The sequence below is a fragment of the Equus asinus genome, chromosome 4 (genome assembly GCF_041296235.1).
Source record: "Equus asinus isolate D_3611 breed Donkey chromosome 4, EquAss-T2T_v2, whole genome shotgun sequence".
Taxonomy (NCBI): Eukaryota; Metazoa; Chordata; class Mammalia; order Perissodactyla; family Equidae; genus Equus; species Equus asinus.
In genome coordinates, this window is record NC_091793.1 from 120,700,016 (window position 1) to 120,721,619 (window position 21,604).

Consider the following 21,604-nt stretch of genomic DNA (forward strand, 5'->3'; position numbering starts at 1 on the left):
AAAGTTTTAAAAAATGGCATACATATGGTAGAAAACACGCTTTGAGAATGGGCTCTTACTTGGAAAAGCTGACAGACGACAGAGCACTAGGTAAACTCACGCTGACTATAAAACCGTGAGTAAAAGAACTTGTGCTTTTATGAAACTCAAGGAGCAACCAATCAGGAGGCTCACAGCATCCTGAGCTTTGAGCAAAAGCATTCCCAGAACCAGTTCCCACGCTGGTTTATCCCCTTACCAGTGAAAGCCGCCTCCCAGATGCTGAGTTTGCGCAGACTATTGCCCTATTCCAAAATGACGGCTCCGGCGCCCACTACCTAAGTACGGCGCATGTCCGGAAGTTGCGCAACCCCATAAGGTAGGGTGCCCCTCCCCATGGGGAGAGTTTCCGCCATTTTTGAAAATCGGAAGGTCTGGAGCTAAGTGTAGTTGCCGCCGCGATGGCAGCCTTTGCCGTGGAGTCCCAGGCGCCCACGTTGGGTGAGTGAGAACCTGCTTTTCCTCGCTGGCACTGCGGTCCACGCCGTCGGCCTGGCTGCGGGAAACACTGACAGGCAGCGGTCATCAGGCTCTCCTCTGCTAGTTTGAGTCGCGCAGGGGGAGTCCCTGGCTCGGCCCCAACTTCCCGAGAGGCCCCCTGCTCCAGGCGTCGCCGCACTGCCGCTACCAAGGCGGCTCCGGGAAGCCGCGGGCCCTGGGGAGGGGGAGAAAACGGCCGTCGAGTGGTGACTGAGCCGTTTTGTGCCCCGACACGACAGCCACACCACACCTGCCCATACCTGAGACTCCCCCAGTGCCCAGTACGCGCTGCTGGGTTCCGGGATCCCGCGAAGCGTCGATGGGAAGGAACTGCCCGGAGTACACGTGGGTGGGCGGTGCCCAGGAGGTGGGGTTGCAGGCCTCCGCTCTCTGGTCACCTAGGCTTCTAGTTCCTGAGTCCTTCCGTCTTCTGGGCTTTGCAAAAAGGAATGTGTTATTAATGGACGCTTGAGTCAAGCGACATTTATTTAACCAGGTGATGACAGCCATCGAGATATTGGCCTTAATAGGAAGCCTGGAATTGGCATCTGCCTTTATCTTGAGAGTGACCAGGTATTGTAGGTGGTCTTTTCCTATAATTAGTCACGTAGTGAAAATTCATTCCATTATTTAATGGGGGGCCTTGCTGAAATTTGTTGTCGTTGGAGAAAATGTACCGAATTAACAGGATGTCGATTTCCTTTTTGTCTCTTGAGTTTTGGGACTTGTGAGAACCGTCGAAAATTTTAGAAGAGAAAGTAAACTGTCTGCTGTCATAGAGACATTTGAAAATTGGGTTACGTCTTGCTGAGTTTGGAAAAGAGCAAGTGCTATATCTATCAGTAGAATGAGTGTTTTTGGATTTGAAGGCTATATAATGCCATCTTTTGTGCAAAATAAGTTTCTTTTGAGAATTGAGTAACGAACTGTTTTAGTGTTAGTCATGAGAAACTAAATGCATGTCAGTGCAGATACTCGGCTATGTTTAAACTTATGTACAGATGTTGGTCTAGGTATTTATGTTTTGTATTATTTTAGAGATCAGAAAACTGTTCATTTCCAGTTCGAGAGTTTTGTACTCAACAGAAACATTTTGGAGTGCATATTTCTTGGGGTTACAAATGTGAATAAACCTGTTCCTTTTTTATTGCCTGGTCAGAAATCTGACATGAACTGATATTAGTTGTTCAAGCCCATATATTGCAGATATTCCAGGTGAGGAATAAACATTTTCTCGGCACCTGATGATATCTTAAAACTAAGGGTTACTTCGGCAAACAGTGCTAGCCGAGTAACATATAATGCTTATTTTAGGAGTACAGACTGTGAAATGGAATGTAAGACTTGCAGGATCCATTGGTATAGTTGACTTTAAGGGATATTTATCCCGAGGGGTGGTTAATGACAGTTTGTTTGAGTCCTTTGTGCTCTCCTCGCTCTGGTCCCTTCTGCTGTATCACAATATATCTCCAGATATATCAGAACTTTTCTTGACTTAATTCTTCTTATACTTGCCCTGTATATGTTTTTTCTTTTGGAGGATGGGAGAGTGAAGGTAGTTGGTGGTACCTAAAATTTTGTATTTATTATGGTGGAACAGATAAGCATATATCTATTCAGAATATGCTTTTGGTGTGTAATGTTCTTTGGAAATATGTAATAGTACCATAGTAACATAATAACTAGCATTTTAAAATAATTACAATGAAACTATAGTTCTTTACACCTATTTCAGTATTTGTTTTATTCTTTTCCAGAATTACTTTGTCTTTTTCTCTTTTATATGCTTGCATTGTTCATATCTAGGTCAACTGTAATGAGAAATAAGAGGAAGAATAAATAATTGACAGCATTTGGATAGCAAGAAACAAATTTTTCTTGTGTGTGAGAGGAAGATTCACCCTGAGCTAACATCCGTTGCCAATCTTCCTCTTTTTTTGCTTGAGGAAGATTAGCCCTGAGCTAACATCTGTGTCAGTCTTCATCTGTTTTGTATGTGGGATGCCTCCACAGCATGGCTAATGAGTGGAGTAGGTCCGGGCCTGGGATCTGGACCCACAAACACTGGGCCACTGAAGCAGAATGTGTTGAACTTTAACCACTCAGCCATGGAGCCGGCCTCAAGAAACAAATTTTTGATACTCTTTAGAAGTTAAGTAATACTTAATAAAGACTGTATAAACAACATAGCAAATGTTTGACTTTTCTGAGTGCCATGAGTCACATTCCGCTTGTCACTTAGTTGAAAAATTAAATTTTCATCAGCAGAAATTGCAAATTTTACATTTATACGTTAGTTACTCAGTTTTTGCTATTATAAGATACTGTTGGAATAATAACTAATATTTGTTGAATGCTTACTGTCTATTAGGCACTGGGCCAAGTGTTTCACTTGCTATAATTCTAATCAAAGCTGTGTGAGTGGCTACTACCATTATGCCCATTTTGCTGAGATAGTAGAACCCAGGTTTCTGACTCCAGAGCCCTTGTTTTCCTTACTGCGCTACTTTGCTCTGAAATTAGACTAAGTATGGCTTCCTTATTTCGTAATGGGAATAATAATACCTACACTGTACTCTGTGTGAAGATTAATTTTGAATTGATTGTGGAGTGTCAGTTCTCTTTTTAAATTGGTTGTGACTTTTATTGATTATTTCTAACTTTAAAATGAATGATTTTAAAAAATGATCCAAAGAATAATCTTTCCAAATCTTTTCAGTCTGTTTCTTAGTTGGGATGCTAATCATCACTGTTATTTCATATGTGCTCTAATGTGTGTATGATTACACCTTTATTATGAAAATGATTTGCAATTTTTGTGTATGGGGAAGAAAAAAATGGGACATGTAGTGAGCTAAACACATCGTGTTTGGTTTGCTAAGGAGCTTTGTGTGAGTGGATAGTGCGCTCTATCCTTGTTTTTGATTGTTATATAGTAGAAGCTGACCCAGAAATGGAAAGAGGTCATTCTGTATGTATTAGGGATTTTTTTTAGATAATAAACTAAAATTTTTAAATTTAAAGATAAATGTTGATTCTTAAACCTGTGAGGAAATGTAAACAAAAACAGCTGTCAAAGATTAATATTGTTAGTACAAAATACTTTCACATTTTTCTAGAAACAATTTTTATTGGTTTTTAAAATAATAACTTCAACTATGGTTCTGGTATTTAGCAGGTTTTGTTTTTGTTTTAATTTTTGTTGAGTTAATGATAGGTTACAATCTTGTGAAATTTCAGTCGTGTTGTAGGTGCACCCCTTCACCCTTTGTGCCCACCCCCCACCCCATCTTTCCCCTGGTAGCCACTAATCTGTTCTCTTTGTCCACATTTTTAAATTCCTCATATGAGTGGAGTCATACAGAGATTGTCCTTCTCTAACTGGCTTATTTCACTTAACATAATTCCCTTAAGGTCCATCCATGTTGTTGCAAATGGGATGATTTTGTTCTGTTTTACGGCTGAGTAGTATTCCATGGTATATATATACCACATCTTTATCCACTCATCTGTTGATGGGCACTTAGGTTGCTTCCATGTCTTGGCTATTATAAATAATGCTGCAGTAAACATTGGGGTGCATAGGACTTTTGGAATTGCTGACTTCAAGCTCTTTGGATAGATACCCAGTAGTGGGATAGCTGGGTCATATGGTAGTTCTATTTTTAATTTTTTGAGCAATCTTCATACTGTTTTCCATAGTGGCTGCACCAGTTTGCATTCCCACCAGCAGTGTATGAGAGTTCCTTTTTCTCCACAACCTCTCCAACATTTGTTACTATTAGTTTTAGATATTTTTGTTATTCTAATGTGTGTAAGGTGATATCTTAGTGTAGTTTTGATTTGCATTTCCCTGATGGTCAGCGATGATGAACATCTTTTCATGTGCCTATTGGCCATCCCTATATCTTCTTTGGAGAAATGTCTTTTCATGTCTCCAGCCCATATTTTGATCGGGTTGTTTGAGTTTTTGTTGTTGAGTTGTGTGAGTTCTTTATATATTATGGATATTAAGCCTTTGTCAGATGTATGACTTGCAAATATTTTTTCCCAGTTAGTGGGTTGTTTTTTTGTTTCAATCCTGTTTTCATTTGCCTTGAAGGAGCTCTTTAGTCTGATGAAGTCCCATTTGTTTATTCTTTCTATTGTTTCTCTTCTCTGAGAAGACATGGTGTCTGAAAAGATCCGTTTAATACTGATATCAAAGAGTGTACTGCCTACATTTTCTTCTAGAAGCCTTATGGTTTCAGGTCTCACCTTTAGGTCTTTGATCCATTTTGAGTTTATTTTTGTGAATGGTGAGAAAGAATGGTCAATTTTCATTCTTTTACATATGGCTTTCCAGTTTCCCCAGCACCATTTGTTGAAGAGACTTTCTTTTCTCCATTGTATGCCCTCAGCTCCTTTGTCGAAGATAAGCTGTCCATAGATGTGTGGTTTTATTTCTGGGCTTTCAATTCTGTTCCATTGATCTGTGCACCTTTTGTACCAGTACCATGCTGTTTTGATTACTGTAGCTTTGTAGTATGTTTTGAAGTCAGGGATTGTGATGCCTCCCGTTTTGTTCTTTTTTCTCAGGATTGCTTTAGCAATTCGGGGTCTTTTGTTGCCCCATATGAATTTTAGGATTCTTTGTTCTAATTCTGTAAAGAATGTTATTGGGATTCTGATTGGGATAGCATTGAATCTGTAGATTGCTTTAGGTAGAATGGACATTTTAACTATGTTTATTCTTCCAATCCATGTACATGGAATGTCTTTCCATCTCTTTATGTTGTCATCCAATTCTTTCAGAAAGACCTTGTAATTTTCATTGTATAGATCTTTCACTTCCTTAGTTAAATTCACCCCGAGGTATTTTATTCTTTTTGTAGTGATTGTGAATGGTATTGTGTTCTTGAGTTCTTTTTCTGTTAGTTCATTATTAGAATATAGAAATGCTACTGATTTATGCAAATTGATTTTATACCCTGCAACTTTGCTGTAGTTGTTGATTACTTCTAAAAGTTTTCCAATGGATTCTTTGGGGGTTTCTATATATAAGATCATGTCATCTGCAAACAGTGAGAGTTTCACTTCTTCCTTCCTTATTTGGATTCCTTTTATTCCTTTTTTTTGCCTAATTGCTCTGGCCAGGACCTCCAGTACTATGTTAAATAAGAGTGGTGATAGAGGGCATCCTTGCCTCATTCCTGTTTTCAGGGGAATGGTGCTCAGTTATCGCCCATTGAGTATGATGTTGGCAGTGGGTTTGTCGTATATGGCCCTTATTATGCTGAGGTAGTTCCCTTCTGTGCCCATTTTGTTCAGAGTTTTTATCATAAATGGCTGTTGGATCTTGTCAAATGCTTTCTCTGCATCTATTGAGATGATCATGTGGTTTTTATTCCTCACTTTGGTGATGTGGTGTGTCACGTTGATTGATTTGCAGATGTTGAACCATTCCTGTGTCCCTGGTATGAATCCCACTTGATCATGATGTATAATCTTTTTGATGAATTGCTGAATTCTGGTTGCCAAAATTTTGTTCAGAATTTTTGCATCTGTGTTCATCAGCGATATTGGCCTGTAGTTCTCTTTTTTCGTGGTGTCTTTGTCAGGCTTTGGTGTCAGCGTGATGTTGGCTTCGTAGAATGTGTTAGGAAGTGTTCCATCCTCCCTAATTTTTTGGAATAGCTTGAAAAGTATAGGTATTAAATCCTCTCTGAAAGTTTGGTAGAATTCCCCAGGAAAGCCATCTGGTCCTGGGGTTTTATTTTATTCTGGATGTTTTTGATTGCTGTTTCAATCTCTTTCCTTGTGATTGGTCTGTTCAAATTGTCTGCTTCTTCTTGAGTGAGCTTTGGGAGATTGTAGGAGTCCAAGAATTTATCCATTTCCTCTAGGTTATCCATTTTGTTGGCATATAGTTTTTTGTAGTATTCTCTTATAATCTGTTATACTTCTGCAGAGTCTGTTGTTATTTCTCCTCTTTCATTTCTGATTTTGTTTATTTGAGCTTTCTCCCTTTTTTTCTTTGTAAGTCTGGCTAAGGGTTTGTCAATTTTATTTATCTTCTCAAAGAACCAGCTCTTTCTTTTTCATTGATCCTTTCTACTGCCTTTTTCATTTCAATAGCATTTATTTCTGCTCTGATTTTTATTATTTATCTCCTTCTGCTGACTTTGGGCTTTGTTCTTTTTTCTCTAGTTCAGTTAGGTGTAGTTTAAGATTGCTTATTTGGGATTTTTCTTGTTTGTTAATATGTGTCTGTATTGTGATGAGTTTTCCTCTTAATACAGCTTTTGCTGTATCCCATATGAGTTGGTATGGCATGTTATCATTTTCGTTTGTCTCCAGGTATTTTTTGATTTCTTCTTTAATTTCTTCAATGATCCATTGCTTGTTCAATAGCGTATTGTTTAGTCTCCACATCCTTGTGCCTTTCTCAGCTTTTTTCTTGTAATTAATTTCTAGACTTATAGCATTATGATCGGAGAAGATGCTTGTTATTATTTCAAGTTTTTTAAATTTGTAGAGGCTTACCTTGTTTCCCAACATATGGTCTATCCTTGAGAATGTTCCATGCGCACTTGAGAAGAATGTGTGTTCTGCTTTTGGATGAAGTGTTCTATATATGTCTGTTAAGTCCCATTGTTTTAGCTTTTCGTTTAGCTCCACTATTTCCTGGTTGATTTTCTGTCTGGATGATCTGTCCATTGATGTGAGTGGGGTGTTGAGGTCCCCTACTATTATTGTGTTGATTTTAACATCTTCCTTTAGGTCTGTTAATAGTTGCTTTATGAACTGTGGTGCTTCTGTGTTGGCTGCATAGATATTTATAAGCGTTATTTCTTCTTGATGAAGTGTCCCTTTGATCATTATATATTGTCCCTCTGTGTCTCTCTTTACCTGCCTTATTTTGAAATCCATTTTGTCTGATATAAGTACTGCAACACCTGCTTTCTTTTGCTTTCTATTAGCTTGAAGTATTGTCTTCCACCCCTTCACTCTGAGCCTGTGTTTGTCCTTGGGGCTGAGGTGTGTTTCCTGGAGGCAACAAATTGTTGGATCCTGTTCTTTAATCCATTTTGCCACTCTGTGTCTTTTTATTGGAGAGTTCAATCCGTTTACATTGAGGGTGATTATTGATGCATGAGGGCTTAAAGCTGTCAATCTGTCGCTCTTTATCTCCTTGTTCAATCCGTTTACATTGAGGGTGATTATTGATGCATGAGGGCTTAAAGCTGTCAATCTGTCGCTCTTTATCTCCTTTTCCTGCGTTACCTTTGTTTCTCGTCCTGTGTTTTTTAGCCTACCCATTGACTTCTGCAATTTCTTATGCTGGGTTTCTTAGATTATTCCTTATTTATGTTTTGTGGCTCTGTTCTGTTTTTTAGTTTAGTGGCTACCCTGAAGTTTGTATTTAGAATCTCGTGTATAATATAGTCCATTCTCTGGTGGTCTCTTACTTACTTGGCCTAGACTGATTTAATCCCTTTCCTCTTCCCCTCCTAAATTATTATTTTCATCTGTTATTCCTACTCCTGTTATGAGTTTATAGTTAGAGTGATAAGCTTGTCTTTGCTTTGGTGGTTTCCTTACCTTTATTCTAATGCTATAGTTGAATATTTGTATCCTGTTCTGGATCTATCTATCTGTCTCCCTACTCTATGGTTTGTGACTGCTTTCTGCCTTTTCTTCTTTTTTCAGGTAAGAGAGCCTTCTTGAGAATTTCTTGTAGTGGAGGACTTTTGGTTACAAATTCCCTTAACTTTTGTTTGTCTGGAAAAGATTTAATTTCTCACTTACATCTGAATGATATTTTTGCTGGATAGAGTATTCTTGGCTGAAGATTTTTATCTTTTAAAGTTTTGAATATGTCACTCCATTCTCTCCTAGATTGTAAGGTTTCTGTAGAGAAATCCGCTGAAAGTCTGATAGGAGTTCCTTTGTAGGTTATTTTCTTCTGTCTTGCTGCCCTGAGTATTCTTTCTTTGTTGTTCATTTTTGCCATTTTTACTATTATATGCCTTTCAGTATGTCTTTTTACATTGACAAATCTAGGAGATCTGAAAGCTTCCTCCACACACGTCTCTCTCAATCCCTAGATTTGGGAAGTTCTCTTCTATAATTTCATTAAGCACACTTTCTGCTCCATTTTCCTTTTCCACGCCCTCAGGAATTCTGATGATTCTTAAATTGGTTCTCCTCATTGAATCCGCTATTTCTCTGATATTTTCCTCGTTCTTTTTAATCCTTAGTTCTCTTTTTTCCTCTGTCTGGAGCCATTCAGCCTGTCTATGTTCGATTATGCTAATTTGCTCCTCTATGGTGTCTACACGGGCATTCAGGGAATCCGTATTCTGTTTTATCTGATCCATTGTATTTTTCATCTCTAGTGTTTCTGATTGATTCTTCTTTATAGTTTCAATCTCTTTTGTGAAGTAACTCCAGAACTCGTTGACTTGTTTCTCTATATTTCCCTTTACCTCATAGAGTTTTTTGATGATAGCTACTCTGAACTCATTTTCACTTAGTTTACCTATGTCCAAGTCCTCAGGACTTAATTCTGTGTTTTTATTGTTTTCCTTCTGGTCTGGAGCTTTTATAAATTGCTGAATGGTAGAGGAGCAGTTTTTGCACATGATGGTAGTATTCGGTTGCAGTTACAGCCTGTCACCACTAGATGGGGGTCAAGAGCCGTGTGTGCTGAGCCCTCCGCCTTCAGCCGCGATGGCAGGTGCGCAGCGCGGGTTGGGGAAGGAGGGGCACTTTCTCTCATGTGCTGATCTGGATTCTGATCAGCTCTCACTCTCTGGTCTCCCAGGGCCCTGGCTTGATGGGGTCCCCGCACTCAGAAGGTTTCCCCCGTCAGTGGGTTTCCACTGCATTGGCGGTGGGAGTCCTGGACGATCTCTGGACGCACGATCCGCCCCCTGCTCCTACCCTCACCTGCGACAGCGATCCCAGTCTCTAGGGGAGGGAGCGAAGTTCTCTCTTACCCCGTTCCAGCTCCTCCAAGGCCGGCTGCACCCTCTTCATCCTCTGTCGTCTTGCTGCTGTAGGTCTCTGACAGTCTCTGTATTAGGGTTGTTGGTTGAAATTCAGTTGTTCCGGTTCTTCAGTTGTAGTTTGGAGGGGAGAGAGTCCCGGGTCAGCTCACCAGCCATTTTGCTCTCACTTGTGCCTAGTATTTAACAGTTTTGATTAAATTATCAAAATTATGCTATATTCTTGCATCTTTTTGTTAGATATTGTACCATTAAAATCCTTACTTCGTTTTTATTTTTTGATTAATTTAGGATCTGAACCAATGATGCTGGGTTCACCCACGTCTCCAAAGCCAGGGGTGAATGCCCAGTTCTTACCTGGATTTTTAATGGGAGATTTACCAGCTCCAGTGACTCCACAACCTCGGTCACTTAGTGGCCCTTCAGTAGGAGTAATGGAAATGAGATCACCTTTACTTGCAGGTAGGTAAATTGCTTAAAATAGTTTCATAGTACTATCAGTACATGTACTAGAATTTTAAAAAGAATAATGGTGCAACTTTCACCCTCATCAACATGTTTTTTAATTTAAAAAAATTAATCACTGCATCTGTTTTTTATTTTAAGACTCTTGGAATAGAGGTGTAAGCAGTAAGCTATTATATATAAGCTACTATAATTCCAAGAACCACTTATTAAAAATATGTGTACTACATTTCATCCAATCTAAGATGTTATTGATTATGAAACTCACCATTATTTTAAGTACCACTGAGAAAGAAAAACACTAAATATGATACAGTGCCAAGATGCCAATTTTTTGTAAAGTGTCCCTGTTTCAGAGATGTTGAAGTGTGGGAGCAAGAAAAATATGGTCGTTTAACTTCAACTGAATTCAGTTTAAATAATTCCTAGTAAATATAATAATGGGCAAATATTCAGTTAAAAGAAGTGTAATTTGAAATTTGTAGATATGAGTTGTACTTCTAATTATAATGAATTAAATTCTCACTTGTGTGTTTTCTGAAAGGACTAACTCCACAAACTATGGGGAAATCTTTTACGCAGAATTTGCGGTTGTCAGCACAAAATATTGTTACCTAAATGCAATGTGTATCTTTTATAAGACTCCTTTAGTAAGGAAAGATCTTGAAAGATAACTTTTGAAGTTTTGACTATGAGTAGTGAGGATTAGCTACAAAAGTGGTTGAATTCCAAATGTGAGCTAATATCCCTTTAGTAGGTGTTTAAATAGAAACTCTTCTGATTTTAATTGTCCTTAAGCTATTGTTTGGTTTAAAGTGGTTTATTAATTTTTTTAGGATTGATCAGGGAGAATTACTTAAATTGTATTTGAAATAGTTGACTAGAAAACCTTATTCTGGACATATTTTTGTTTTTTATATATTTCAAATGTATTTGTTATTGTAGCTACCATATATTGAGTATGTATGAGCCAGGCAGTATGCTAAGCATTTTATATGTTACTTTCACTCTTTCATCAATCTTAAAGGCTAGTAGTAGTATCCCTGTTTTTCAAAGGAGAAAACTGAGGCTAACTGCAATAAAGAACTTGCTGAAGGAGCCGATCCAGTGGCATTAGTGGTTAAGTTCGTGCGCTCCACTTTGGAGGCCTGGGGTTTGCTGGTTCGGATTCTGGTTGCTGATCTAGCACTGCTCACCAAGTGGTACTGTGGCAGCACCCCACATGGAAGAACTAGAAGGACTTACAGCTATGATACACAATTATGTACTGGGGCTTTAAAAAAAAAAAAGAACTTGCTGAAGCTGACTTGTTAATAACTGACAGAGCAGGAGGTTAAAGCCAGGTCAGTCTTGTTCTATAGCCTGTTCTCAATGGCTTATGCTGTACCGTCTAGGCTCAGACATTAATCTTACAGAGGGCCTGAACTACTTCACTATTTGGCATTGCTCATACTCTGACTTATAAAGACATCTTTATATCCCCAAAAGTTGGTCCTTTTCCTGTATCTTCATGATGTACTTAAATATATTTCTACTGTGAGAAACATGAATGGGATCTGTTTAATCTTGACAGTCAAGTTCCACTTTAGGGGATGCTATTTATTAAAGTGTATACAAACTGGAGCTGTTTAATACCTACTTTCAAGTGAGAAATAGGATCAAATTTTGTATTGAAATGTTAAGCGTTTTGTAGAAAAAGCAAAAGTTACATATGTTTACTAAAAACTCAAGTTTCTATTTACTTATTCTGGACACTTTTATTCAAAGTGCCGTCTGTGGATCACCAGTGTTGGCATTACTGGGAACTTGTTAGAGATTCATATTCTCAGGCTCTGCCTAATTAACATTCTGAATCACAATCTGAATTTTAACAAGAACCTGACGTGACTCTTAGGTCTATTAAAGTTTGAGAAGCACTAGGAGACAGGAGTTTGTCTGTTTTAAAAATATAAATTGAAAAAATCTTATCAGAGAGATGGAAAATTTGTTTACTCATCTAACTGTAATTTTTGTACATTGTAGGGGGGTCACCACCTCAGCCAGTTGTACCAGCTCATAAAGATAAAAGTGGAGCTCCACCAGTTAGAAGTATATATGATGACATTTCCAGCCCTGGACTTGGATCAACACCTTTAACTTCAAGAAAACAGGTGATGCATGTACCATCATTCACGATCCACAATAGATAATTTCATGTTTTTATGTGGCTATACAGTGAGGGTCAGTAATTTGAAATGGTTCCCTGAGGTCTATTTAATGTAACGAAATATGTAGCTGCACAGAATAAGCATTAAGGACGTTTATCATGGAATCTACTTAAACTGTGTTTATCATGAAATGTATTTTAAAATGTAGCAGAGCTCCAGATTATTTTCTCATATAGGCAGTTCTGAGGTTTTTATAGGTATGGCTTATTTATCTGTCCATACCCCAACCTACTTAATATACAGGTAGAAATGATCATGGTTTTAAGTCATTTGTATTGTTTAAAAAGTTCAGTATTTATACATAATTTTGTGAAAGAACAAATGAAGATTCAGGGTTTTATCCAGATGCAAGGCACTTTGTAATGATTTGAGACCTTTGTTTTAAGAATGATTTTATTATTTTAAGACCAATAGCCTTTTAGAGCTACGTTCACACTTTACTTATTTTACTAAAAATGCTGCCTCCTGCATATTTATGAGCTGATGGTTTAGTATGTTCCGGGTGGCGGTGTTCTGATGGTGCTGTTTAGTTTTGGTTGGTGTAGGTGTAGGTGGTCTGATGGTGGTGTTTTCAGTCATACAGTGTGCAAGGTAGGGATTCTCTGTTTTGATGGGACTGATAGCTACAAGAAAGTGTCTGTTCTTATGAATTATCTGCTGTGCACAGGCCCTGATCTTATAGCTTCTTGTGTATTATCTCAATTAATCCTCACAGTGAATCTATGAGGTAGCTACGAATGAGCTTTGTTTTATCATTGAGGAAAACTAGGGCACAGAAAGCTTAAGTAATTTGTCAAGGGTAAGGCAGCCAATCTAGCAGAGCCAGGCTTTAAACCCAGGCAGCTGTGAATCTAGAGCCACTGTTTGTGACAGCCATTCCATGCTTATATTATATGAGAGCTCTTGGTTGTCAGTTGAAAGATAGCATGAATTTTTCTTTTAATTAGGAAGTTTAGTAGCTTTTATAGTCACAAGTGCTCTCCTATCACTATTGTGCTTAGCATAAACAAAGTATCAGTTAAACTGATAAGTTCTTGGTATAAAGATATTTCTGCTGTTTGGTTTGGAGAAATAAATAAGATATAGCATAAATAAAATTCCCTAAATAAAATATAGCATAGTTGTTGGAAAGTTTAAGAATAGTAGAAAGCATCTTTCGGTAAATTTTGTCTGTTTATTCGCTTGATATGCCTAGCATGGTAGGGCTATTTGTCAAGCAAAGCAAAATTAATTCACTGTGTTGAACAGAATACTTTCTCTTTCCGACATTTCTAAACCTGCAGTACTATCCAATACAGTGGCCACTAGCCAAGTGTGGCTGTCGACACTTGAAATGTGGCTAGTCCTGTACTTAACTGAGATACACTTAAGTGTAAAATAGACACTAAATTTTGAAGACTTAGAAATAAAGAATGTAAACTATCTCATTTATCTTTTTATGTCAATTAGATATTGAAATGGTAATATTTTGGATGTATTAGGTTAAATAAACTATACCTAGTTTTATTTTTTTAATGTATCTACTATAAAATTTAAAATTACTTGTATGGCTTGTGTTATTTTGGGACAGTGGTGTTCTGGACTCACTAAATCTAGAATATTCTGTTCTGGAATATTTTTCTAAAGGTTGATAAATAAATCTGATGTTTAGTTTGATATGAAACCACTGGCTTATAAATTTACGCTAGTTTTCATTACTCTGATGATGATATGTTAGAAGAAAGATAGTTCACCGTTACTACTATGTTCAGAATTTTTAAAAGTCTTGTGGGTCATAATTTGTAGAGAATATTTTTGACTTGAAAGTTGATGAGAATATTATTAGATTAACGCCCAAATTAGTTTTTCCCCGAGAATCTGTTTAACCTCTCTCTAATCATGAAAGAAGTTGACATTAAAAATTGACCAGTACATTTTGTATCTCTCCTAACCATATCTCAACATTTGGTTCTGGTTGCTAGATAGTAGCCAAATTTTAGATTTCTTTAGTTTAATTAGAACTTGTTTAAAAAAATCTTTATTTATATAATTACTTATAGAGAAAGAGCCTGTTCTCATTCTTGATTGGATATTGTTGTCTTTGTTTATAGAAGGACATTTAACTATTTTAATCTTTAATTTTCTCACATTTAAAGAACTTTGTAACTTTCAACTAGTAGAAGCAGAGGTATGCTGTCTTTTATTGTGTAGACTGATTTGAATCTGTAGTATTTCATGGTTTGTAAATGGCTGTTTAAAAATAGAATTGTGCAATCTTTCTATTTTTCTATGTGAGCTTGGTAATTTGAAGAATCACCATTCTCTCTGATTTCAAATATTCTACCTTAAGAACTAAAAACAACTAGCAGTGTTACTTTCTACTAAAAATAACGTCTTTTTACCTAATGTAACTTTTGTTATTTTAAACAAATATTTTGAAGGGTCTAGCATATTTTAGATTAATACTGCTTAACTTAAAGAAACATTGGAGTACTCTTAGATTATTAGCTAATTAGAGGTATCTTTCAGTACCTGGTAGGCATTCAGTTGCTTGTTGAATGAAGCTTTTCAACACTTACTGTGTTTCTGTTACGGTTAGAACTTTGCATTTTTGCCTGAACACTTTCTTCTGTTTTTGTGTAGCTAAACATTTCAGTAATGCAGAGTCCTCTTGTTGGAGTTATGACAACTACTCCTGGAGCAGGTGAGTAGTGCCTTTCAACACCAAAGACTATTCTCTACTCTTTGAATGAAGATAATATACTACCTTTGTTGATAATTGCTAAAATTTTTTCTTTTATATTTCAAACTGGCAGACTTTCTCAAATGTCAGTAACTTCCTTCAGGGAGGAAATACTTTGTATATTGATTCTTTTCTGAACCTATAGATAAGTTGTGGTATTTTGCTCAAAAATATTAAGAATTGAAAAAATATCTGTATACTTAATATTATCTCCTAAGTTGTTAAAAACTGTGGTTAAAAAAAGAGCTGTTGCAATTGAGAAGAAAAGGAATACAGAGACTGAATAATAAAAGTGTTTTGAGAGATGTTAATGCATAGCTATAAATCTAAATGTCATTGAGTATAAACAGCCACTGATTATATCTAGTTTTTCTTTAAGATTAATGGTATTTTTGTCACCATCAGCATCACTCTTCTAACATATTCATATTTTTATAATTTATCAAATGTCATTCAGCAAATATTTGAGCACATAACCATGTACCAGGCCCTGGGAAACTGAAAAAAATAGATAACCCTTGCCTTTATGGAACTTTTATTTATTTACAGAATTTACATTTATATGTAAAGTTTGTTAGAAGATAATATGTTTTATGGAGGAAAACCAAGCAGCAAAGGAGAGTGGGGTGAGGGCTTGTGGTTTTAAATAGGGTAGTGTATTAGTTTTCTATTGCTGCCATAACAAAATTACACAAACTTAAAAGTGGCTTAAACAATATGGATGTATTTCATAGTTCTGGAGGTGAGAAGTCTGAGGTGGGTCTCAAAGGGTAAAAATCAAGGCATTGGTAGAGTTACATTAATTTATGGAGGCTCTAGGGGACTATCTATTTTCTTGCCTTTTCCATCTTCTAGAGGCTGCACATTTCTTTGTTGTGGGGCTGTCCCCTCCTCCATTGTCAAAGCCAGCAACTTTGCCTCTCTCTGACCATTCTTTTGTAGTCACATCTCCCTCTCTCTCTTTAAGGACCCTTGTGAATACATTGGGCCTTTCTGGATGGTCCAGGGTAATCTCCTTGTTTTAAGGTTGGCTGATTAGAAGCCTTAATTCCACCTGCAACTTTAATTCTCCTTTGCCATGTAATGTAACATATTCCCAGGTTCCAGGGATAAGGGTATGGATGTCTTTGCGGGGGGCCATTATTCTGCTTACTACAGGTAAGTTAGGGGAAAAGTAACATTTGCTCAAAAACCTGACCTAGGTAGGGGAGATAGGGAAAGTGTTGTAGACGGAGGAAATAGCAAGTACAAAGGCTGCTTGTTGTGGTGAGAAGAGCCTTTGGGGTAAGGGGCAAGGGTGGAAGCAAGGAGACAGACGGGAGGCTACTGTGTTAATCCAGATGAGAGGAGCTGGTGGCTTAGACTTAAAGGAAGGCGGTAAGGGAAGAAAAGAGGAAAAAGAACAACCAAAAGATGGAACCAAAGAAACAATAGCAAGACAGTAGATTTAAAATGAACCAAATCAACAGTTCTATAAAACGAAATGCACTAAACACTCCTGTTAGAAGGCAGAGAGTGTCAGAATGGGTAACAAAAGCAACGTCCAATGACAAGTCAGATCTTTTTATCCTCCACATCCACATTTCTTCAAGCAGTCTGTGGATCCTCACTGGCAGTATCCTTAAAGTCTAAATTTCTACTTCCAGTTTGTTCAAGGCTATATAGGCTTTTTCTATCATGCTCCTTAAATTTCTTCCAGTATCTACTGACTGCTCGATTCGAAAGCCACTTCCACGTTTTCAGGTATGTTACAGCAGTACCGCTTGTGGTACCAAAATCTGTGGTAGTTTTAAATTGCTGTCATAACAAATTACCACAAATTTAGTGACTTAAAACAGCACAAATTTATCTTCTCAGTTTCTCTAGATCGGATGTCTGGGCACAGCTTGCCTCTTTGCTTCAGAGCTCAGGTGTCAGCAGGGCTGTGTTCCTTTCTGGAGGCTCTGGCATGACTCTGCTTCCAAGGTCTTCAGGTTCTTGGCTGAATTCAGTTCTGTGTGGTTCTAGGGCTGAGGTCCCTTTTTCTTTGATGGCTGTCACCCAAAGGTTCTCAGCTTCTAGAGGCTGCCCTCATTCCTTGACTTGTGGCTCCCCTTCTATCTTCAAAGACAGCAATGGAAGATCAAGTCCGTTTTATGCTTTGCGTCTCTCTGACTTCCTTTTTCTGTTGTATCTCTGACTTGACTTTTCTGCCATCTGCTGCTAAGGGCTTATTTGATTACATTGGGCCCACTGGAATAATCCAGGGTAATTCCTTATTTTAAGATCAGTTGATTGATTAGTAACCTTAATTCTATCTGCAAAGTTTCTTCACAGCAGAACCTATTAGCATTTGATTGAATTACCCACCAATTAATCATACCAGGGGACAGAAACTTTGGGGGTATATCTTTAGATTTCTGTCCACCACATACATCATGGTGAAAAATCTAGGATGCCACCTCAGCCTCAGTTACATACTTGGGGTGGGATCTTCTAGGGGAGTTAGTTTAGGTTTTAACAGTCTTAATCTGATCAAACAAATAGGTAGATAGATGACAATGCTTTTGTTATGTGTGACTGTTTGTTGCAGTAGTGATTATTCAGTTTTTTAATTGAGTCAGTAAGCGATCCCAAGGACATTGAAAATGCGAAAGCATAATGTTAAGTAATGTATTTTATGCTTTAAAGGATCTCTTAGTTGTCTGAAAAGCATGTGTGATAATATTCTTATTGTTGTCAAGGGGAAGAGTACAGGATTAAAGTTAGCTAAATAGTCTTTTAACTTATTTTTTTCTAATGTAATTTCTTTAGGGTTCTAACAATTTTGGAAATCATATATGAAAATACAAGAACTGTGATAGGAAAATATACCTATCATAAATTGGCCACTGGGAGCCACTGCTGCTTCTGCTTTGAGTTTAAGGAATTTATATTTATAAAATCTTAGTGGGGCATAAGTGAAAAAGAACATTTTTGAAAAGATATGACTGGTATGCAGACCTATCATGCGTGGCCAATAATAAACAAGAAATGGAAAAAAGATGTTGACTTGAGAAAATTTAGGGGAAAATGTAGACTTTTCACTTAGAGCTATTTTTTTATCTCCTATATTTAGTGTTAAATAAATGAAAATTTCTTTTATAATTTGTAAATTTTAACTTTCTAAGATGGACAGCTTTTATAAAGAGATGTCATGGGATTTAGTGGCAGAAGTGGTATGTTATGCTTAGGTCTTTGTTCCATAAGGGGTTTTTTTTGTTTTTAATTCTGTACCTGATGTTAAAATCTCTTTTGGAATCTTGTTTCTGGTCCTGGAAAACCTTGGTCATATGACGAAGAGGGAAATCTGGATTAAAGAATTTCAGGAACTCTTTTCAACCGTAGTATATTATTGCCCTGGTAAAGAATATTGAACATGTTTGTGCTATCTTTCCCCATCCTCACCCCTCAGTTTTCTTTAGCTACTGTTTAAATATTCCTCTGCTTTTTCATCTTTTAAACTTTTGCTTAATTTTTTTCTGGAGAAGTTCTTTCACTAATCTGTCAACTCTCTTCTCAAATGGTATACCACTTATATCTCCTGAATTAGAATCCCTGTTTGTGTTAGCATATTGTTAACAGATTAAGTGTGATATTTAGACTATAGCACTTTCTGGCTGCTTTTATTGGTCCTAGGAGTTCAGAGTTCTGATAGTGTTGCCAGAAGAGGGGAAAGGGACTAATTTATCTGTGAAGGACCTTTCCCTTACACTTGTTTTTCTGATATGCATTAGCTGCTCCTTTTATGTGCTCCTGTAAATAGCTCTTTCTGCTCAGCTCTCTTCTTTCCTCATCACTGGATTATGAACTCCTTCAGGACAGAGATTCCTTCTGTATCTTCATTATTTACTCATCACAGAGCTGGGTATAAAGGGACTTCAGTAAACGTTTGTTGGCTGAATAGATTGGTGGGCGTAAGTTGTAGTGAGTTGAATGGTGGTCCAAATCCTAATCCTTAGAACCTGTGAATGTTACTCTGTGGCCAAAATAAATGGTTAAGTGAAGGATCTTGAGAGGAGGAGCTCTCAGGGAGACTTTAGAGGGTTAGGGGAGGGAGAAAGAAGTAATCCTGATAATTACCTGGATGATCCCTAAATCCAATCATAAGTGTCTTTATAGGAGAGAGGCAGAGAGAAATTTGACACAGAATAGAGACATGCAGAGGAGAAGGTGATGTGAAGACTGAGGCAAAGATTGGAGTGTTGTGCCACAAACCAGTGAACACTGAAATATCCTGGCAGCCACCAGAAGCTGGAAGAGGCAAGCACTGGGTTCTCTCTTGGTGACTTCAGCAGGCATTTGGCCCTGCTGAAAACTTCATCTTGGACTTCTGGCCTCCAGAACTGTGAGAGAATAAATTTATGTTTTTTTAAGCCACCCAGTTTGTGATAATTTGTTATAGCAGACATAGGAAACTAATATATGTGTATAGTGTTTTGAGGCAGTGACATCCCAACACCAAACAAGGATTGGAATATTTGTGTCCAACTTGGCACAGCATAGTTTTTCTTTAATAATAACTAAACACTAACCTTATTCTAGATTGTGTTAGTTTCTTATTGCTACTGAAACAAATTATTACAGATTAATGCCTTAAAACAACTCAAATTTATCTTAAAATTCTGGAAGTCTGAAATGGGTCTCAGTGGGCTAAAATCAAGGCATTGGTAGGGCTGCATTCTTTTCTAGAGGCTCTTGGGGAGAGTCTTTTTTTTTCCCTCTGTTTCCCAGCTTCTAACAGTTGCCCGTATTTCTTGGTTCATGGCTCCCTACCATCTTCAAAGCCTGCAGTGGCCAGTGGAATCTTCCATCACTCTTTTCCCTCCCCATATAAGATCACTTGTGATTGTGTTGGACCTACTGCATAGTCTAGGATAATCTTTTTATTTAAGATCAGATGATTAGTGATCTTAATTCCATCTGCATCTTTAATTCCTCTTTACCATGTAGTGTAACTTGTATCTGGGTATTAGGACATGGACATCTTTTGGGGACCATTTTCTGCCTACCACATAGACTTCTTAAGATTAGTCACCGACATTTATTTAGTCTCATGCCAGACTAGCCATAATACCATTGAGTGGTTTCTAGTTTTGGTGGAAGTAATATTTTATGTTTCAGTCAAAATAATAAATGCAGATAGTTAAAAAAAATCGAATATAGTCATGTGCCACGTAATGATGATTCGGTCAATGATGGACCACATATAGGATGGTGGTCCCATAAGAGTAGTACCATATAGTCTAGGTGTGTAGTAGGCTTTACCATCTAGATTTGTGTAAGTATACTCTATGATGTTTGCACAATTACAGAATCACCTAACGATGCATTTCTCAGAATGTATCCCAGTCTTTAAGTGATGCATGACTGTAGTATGTAAATGCTTATAATGAAATGCAGTGGTCTTTAGCCTTAGTCCTCCAGAACTAACCAGTCCAGATCTTAGAACTATTCCTTACAGAATTTACCTGTATTTATCTAAATGAAGTGCTGTATTATTTTCCTGTTGCCTCTGTAACAAATTACCACAAATTTAATGGTTTAAGACAACTCAGATTTATTCTCTTAGGTTCTAGAAGTCAGAAATCCAAAATCAGTTTCACTGGGCTAAGTCAGGGTGTTGGTAGGACTGCTTCCTCCTGGGGGCTCTAGGGAGAATCCATTTTCTTCTTTTTTTTTAGCTTCTAGCAGCTACCTGTGTTTGGTTTGTGGCTCCTTCCTTCATCTTCCAAGTGCATCACTCCATTCTCTGCTTCAGTCGTCACATCATCTCTCTGTAGTAAAATCTTCCCTCTCCTCCTTGTCAGGATTGTGCTGGATATATTGGGGGTCCACCTGAATAATCCTGGACAGTCTTCCCCTTTCAAGATCCTTAATCACATTTGCAAAGTCCCTTTTGCCAAATAAGGTAACATTCACAGGTTCCAGGGATTAGGATGTAGTTATCTTTTTTTTTTAATTGGGTTATTGATAGGTTACAATCTTGTGAAATTTCGATTGTACATTAATGTTTGTCAGTCATGTTGTAGGTGCACCACTTCACCCTTTGTGCCCACCCCCCACCCCACCTTTCCCCTGGTATCCACTAAACTGTTCTTGGTCCATAGTTTTAAATTCCTCATATGAGTAGAGTCATACACAGATTATCTTTCTCTTGCTGGCTTATTTCACTTAACATAATTCTCTCAAGGTCCATCCGTGTTATTGCAAATGGAATGATTTTGTTCTGTTTTGCAGCTGAGTAGTATGCCATTGTGTATATGTACCAAGGATGTAGTTATCTTGGAGGGCCATTACTCAGTCAGCCTTATATGATTATATTGCTAATTCTTGAGTTTCAGTTTTCAATATTGCTATGTTTATCTTAAGGTAATTGAAGATATATCTTACCTCCCCCACATTATCAGAATATAATTATATCAAATTTTATTCCTTTGTCAATGTTTTCTGTGTGTCATTTGTTCCTTTATTTTAAGCAAATGTTTTGTTGCTATGATACATATTTATCTTTTAAAAATGCTCAAACATAGTTTCAAACACATTTTGTTGTTGTTTTAAACTGAGAAATTCTCTGTCACCCTCTCTTTTGGCTGTTTCCTGTTTCAGCACGGTATGCAGCTATCATCCTAGGACTTGCCTTAACAAGTTTCTAGAGTTGAGCTATTTTTCCTAGACAA

The 21,604-nt window shown here is 37.4% G+C and overlaps 1 protein-coding gene across 2 annotated transcripts in view; it reads left to right on the forward strand.

The window, feature by feature from the left end:
- Nucleotides 1-343: 343 nt before the first annotated feature.
- NUP35 (nucleoporin 35) overlaps nucleotides 344-21,604 on the forward strand; it is a 39,814-nt gene continuing 18,553 nt past the window's right edge. Inside the window, exons 1-4 of one of the 2 annotated variants that reach the window (XM_044768603.2) lie at nucleotides 344-480; nucleotides 9,804-9,974; nucleotides 12,000-12,127; nucleotides 14,807-14,867. In XM_044768603.2, the coding sequence (XP_044624538.1) occupies nucleotides 441-480; nucleotides 9,804-9,974; nucleotides 12,000-12,127; nucleotides 14,807-14,867 (400 nt within the window). In that variant the 5' untranslated portion in view covers nucleotides 344-440. Of the gene's footprint in view, nucleotides 481-860; nucleotides 1,093-9,803; nucleotides 9,975-11,999; nucleotides 12,128-14,806; nucleotides 14,868-21,604 lie in introns of those variants that run through there. The other variant, XM_070508221.1, reaches the window with a different exon arrangement.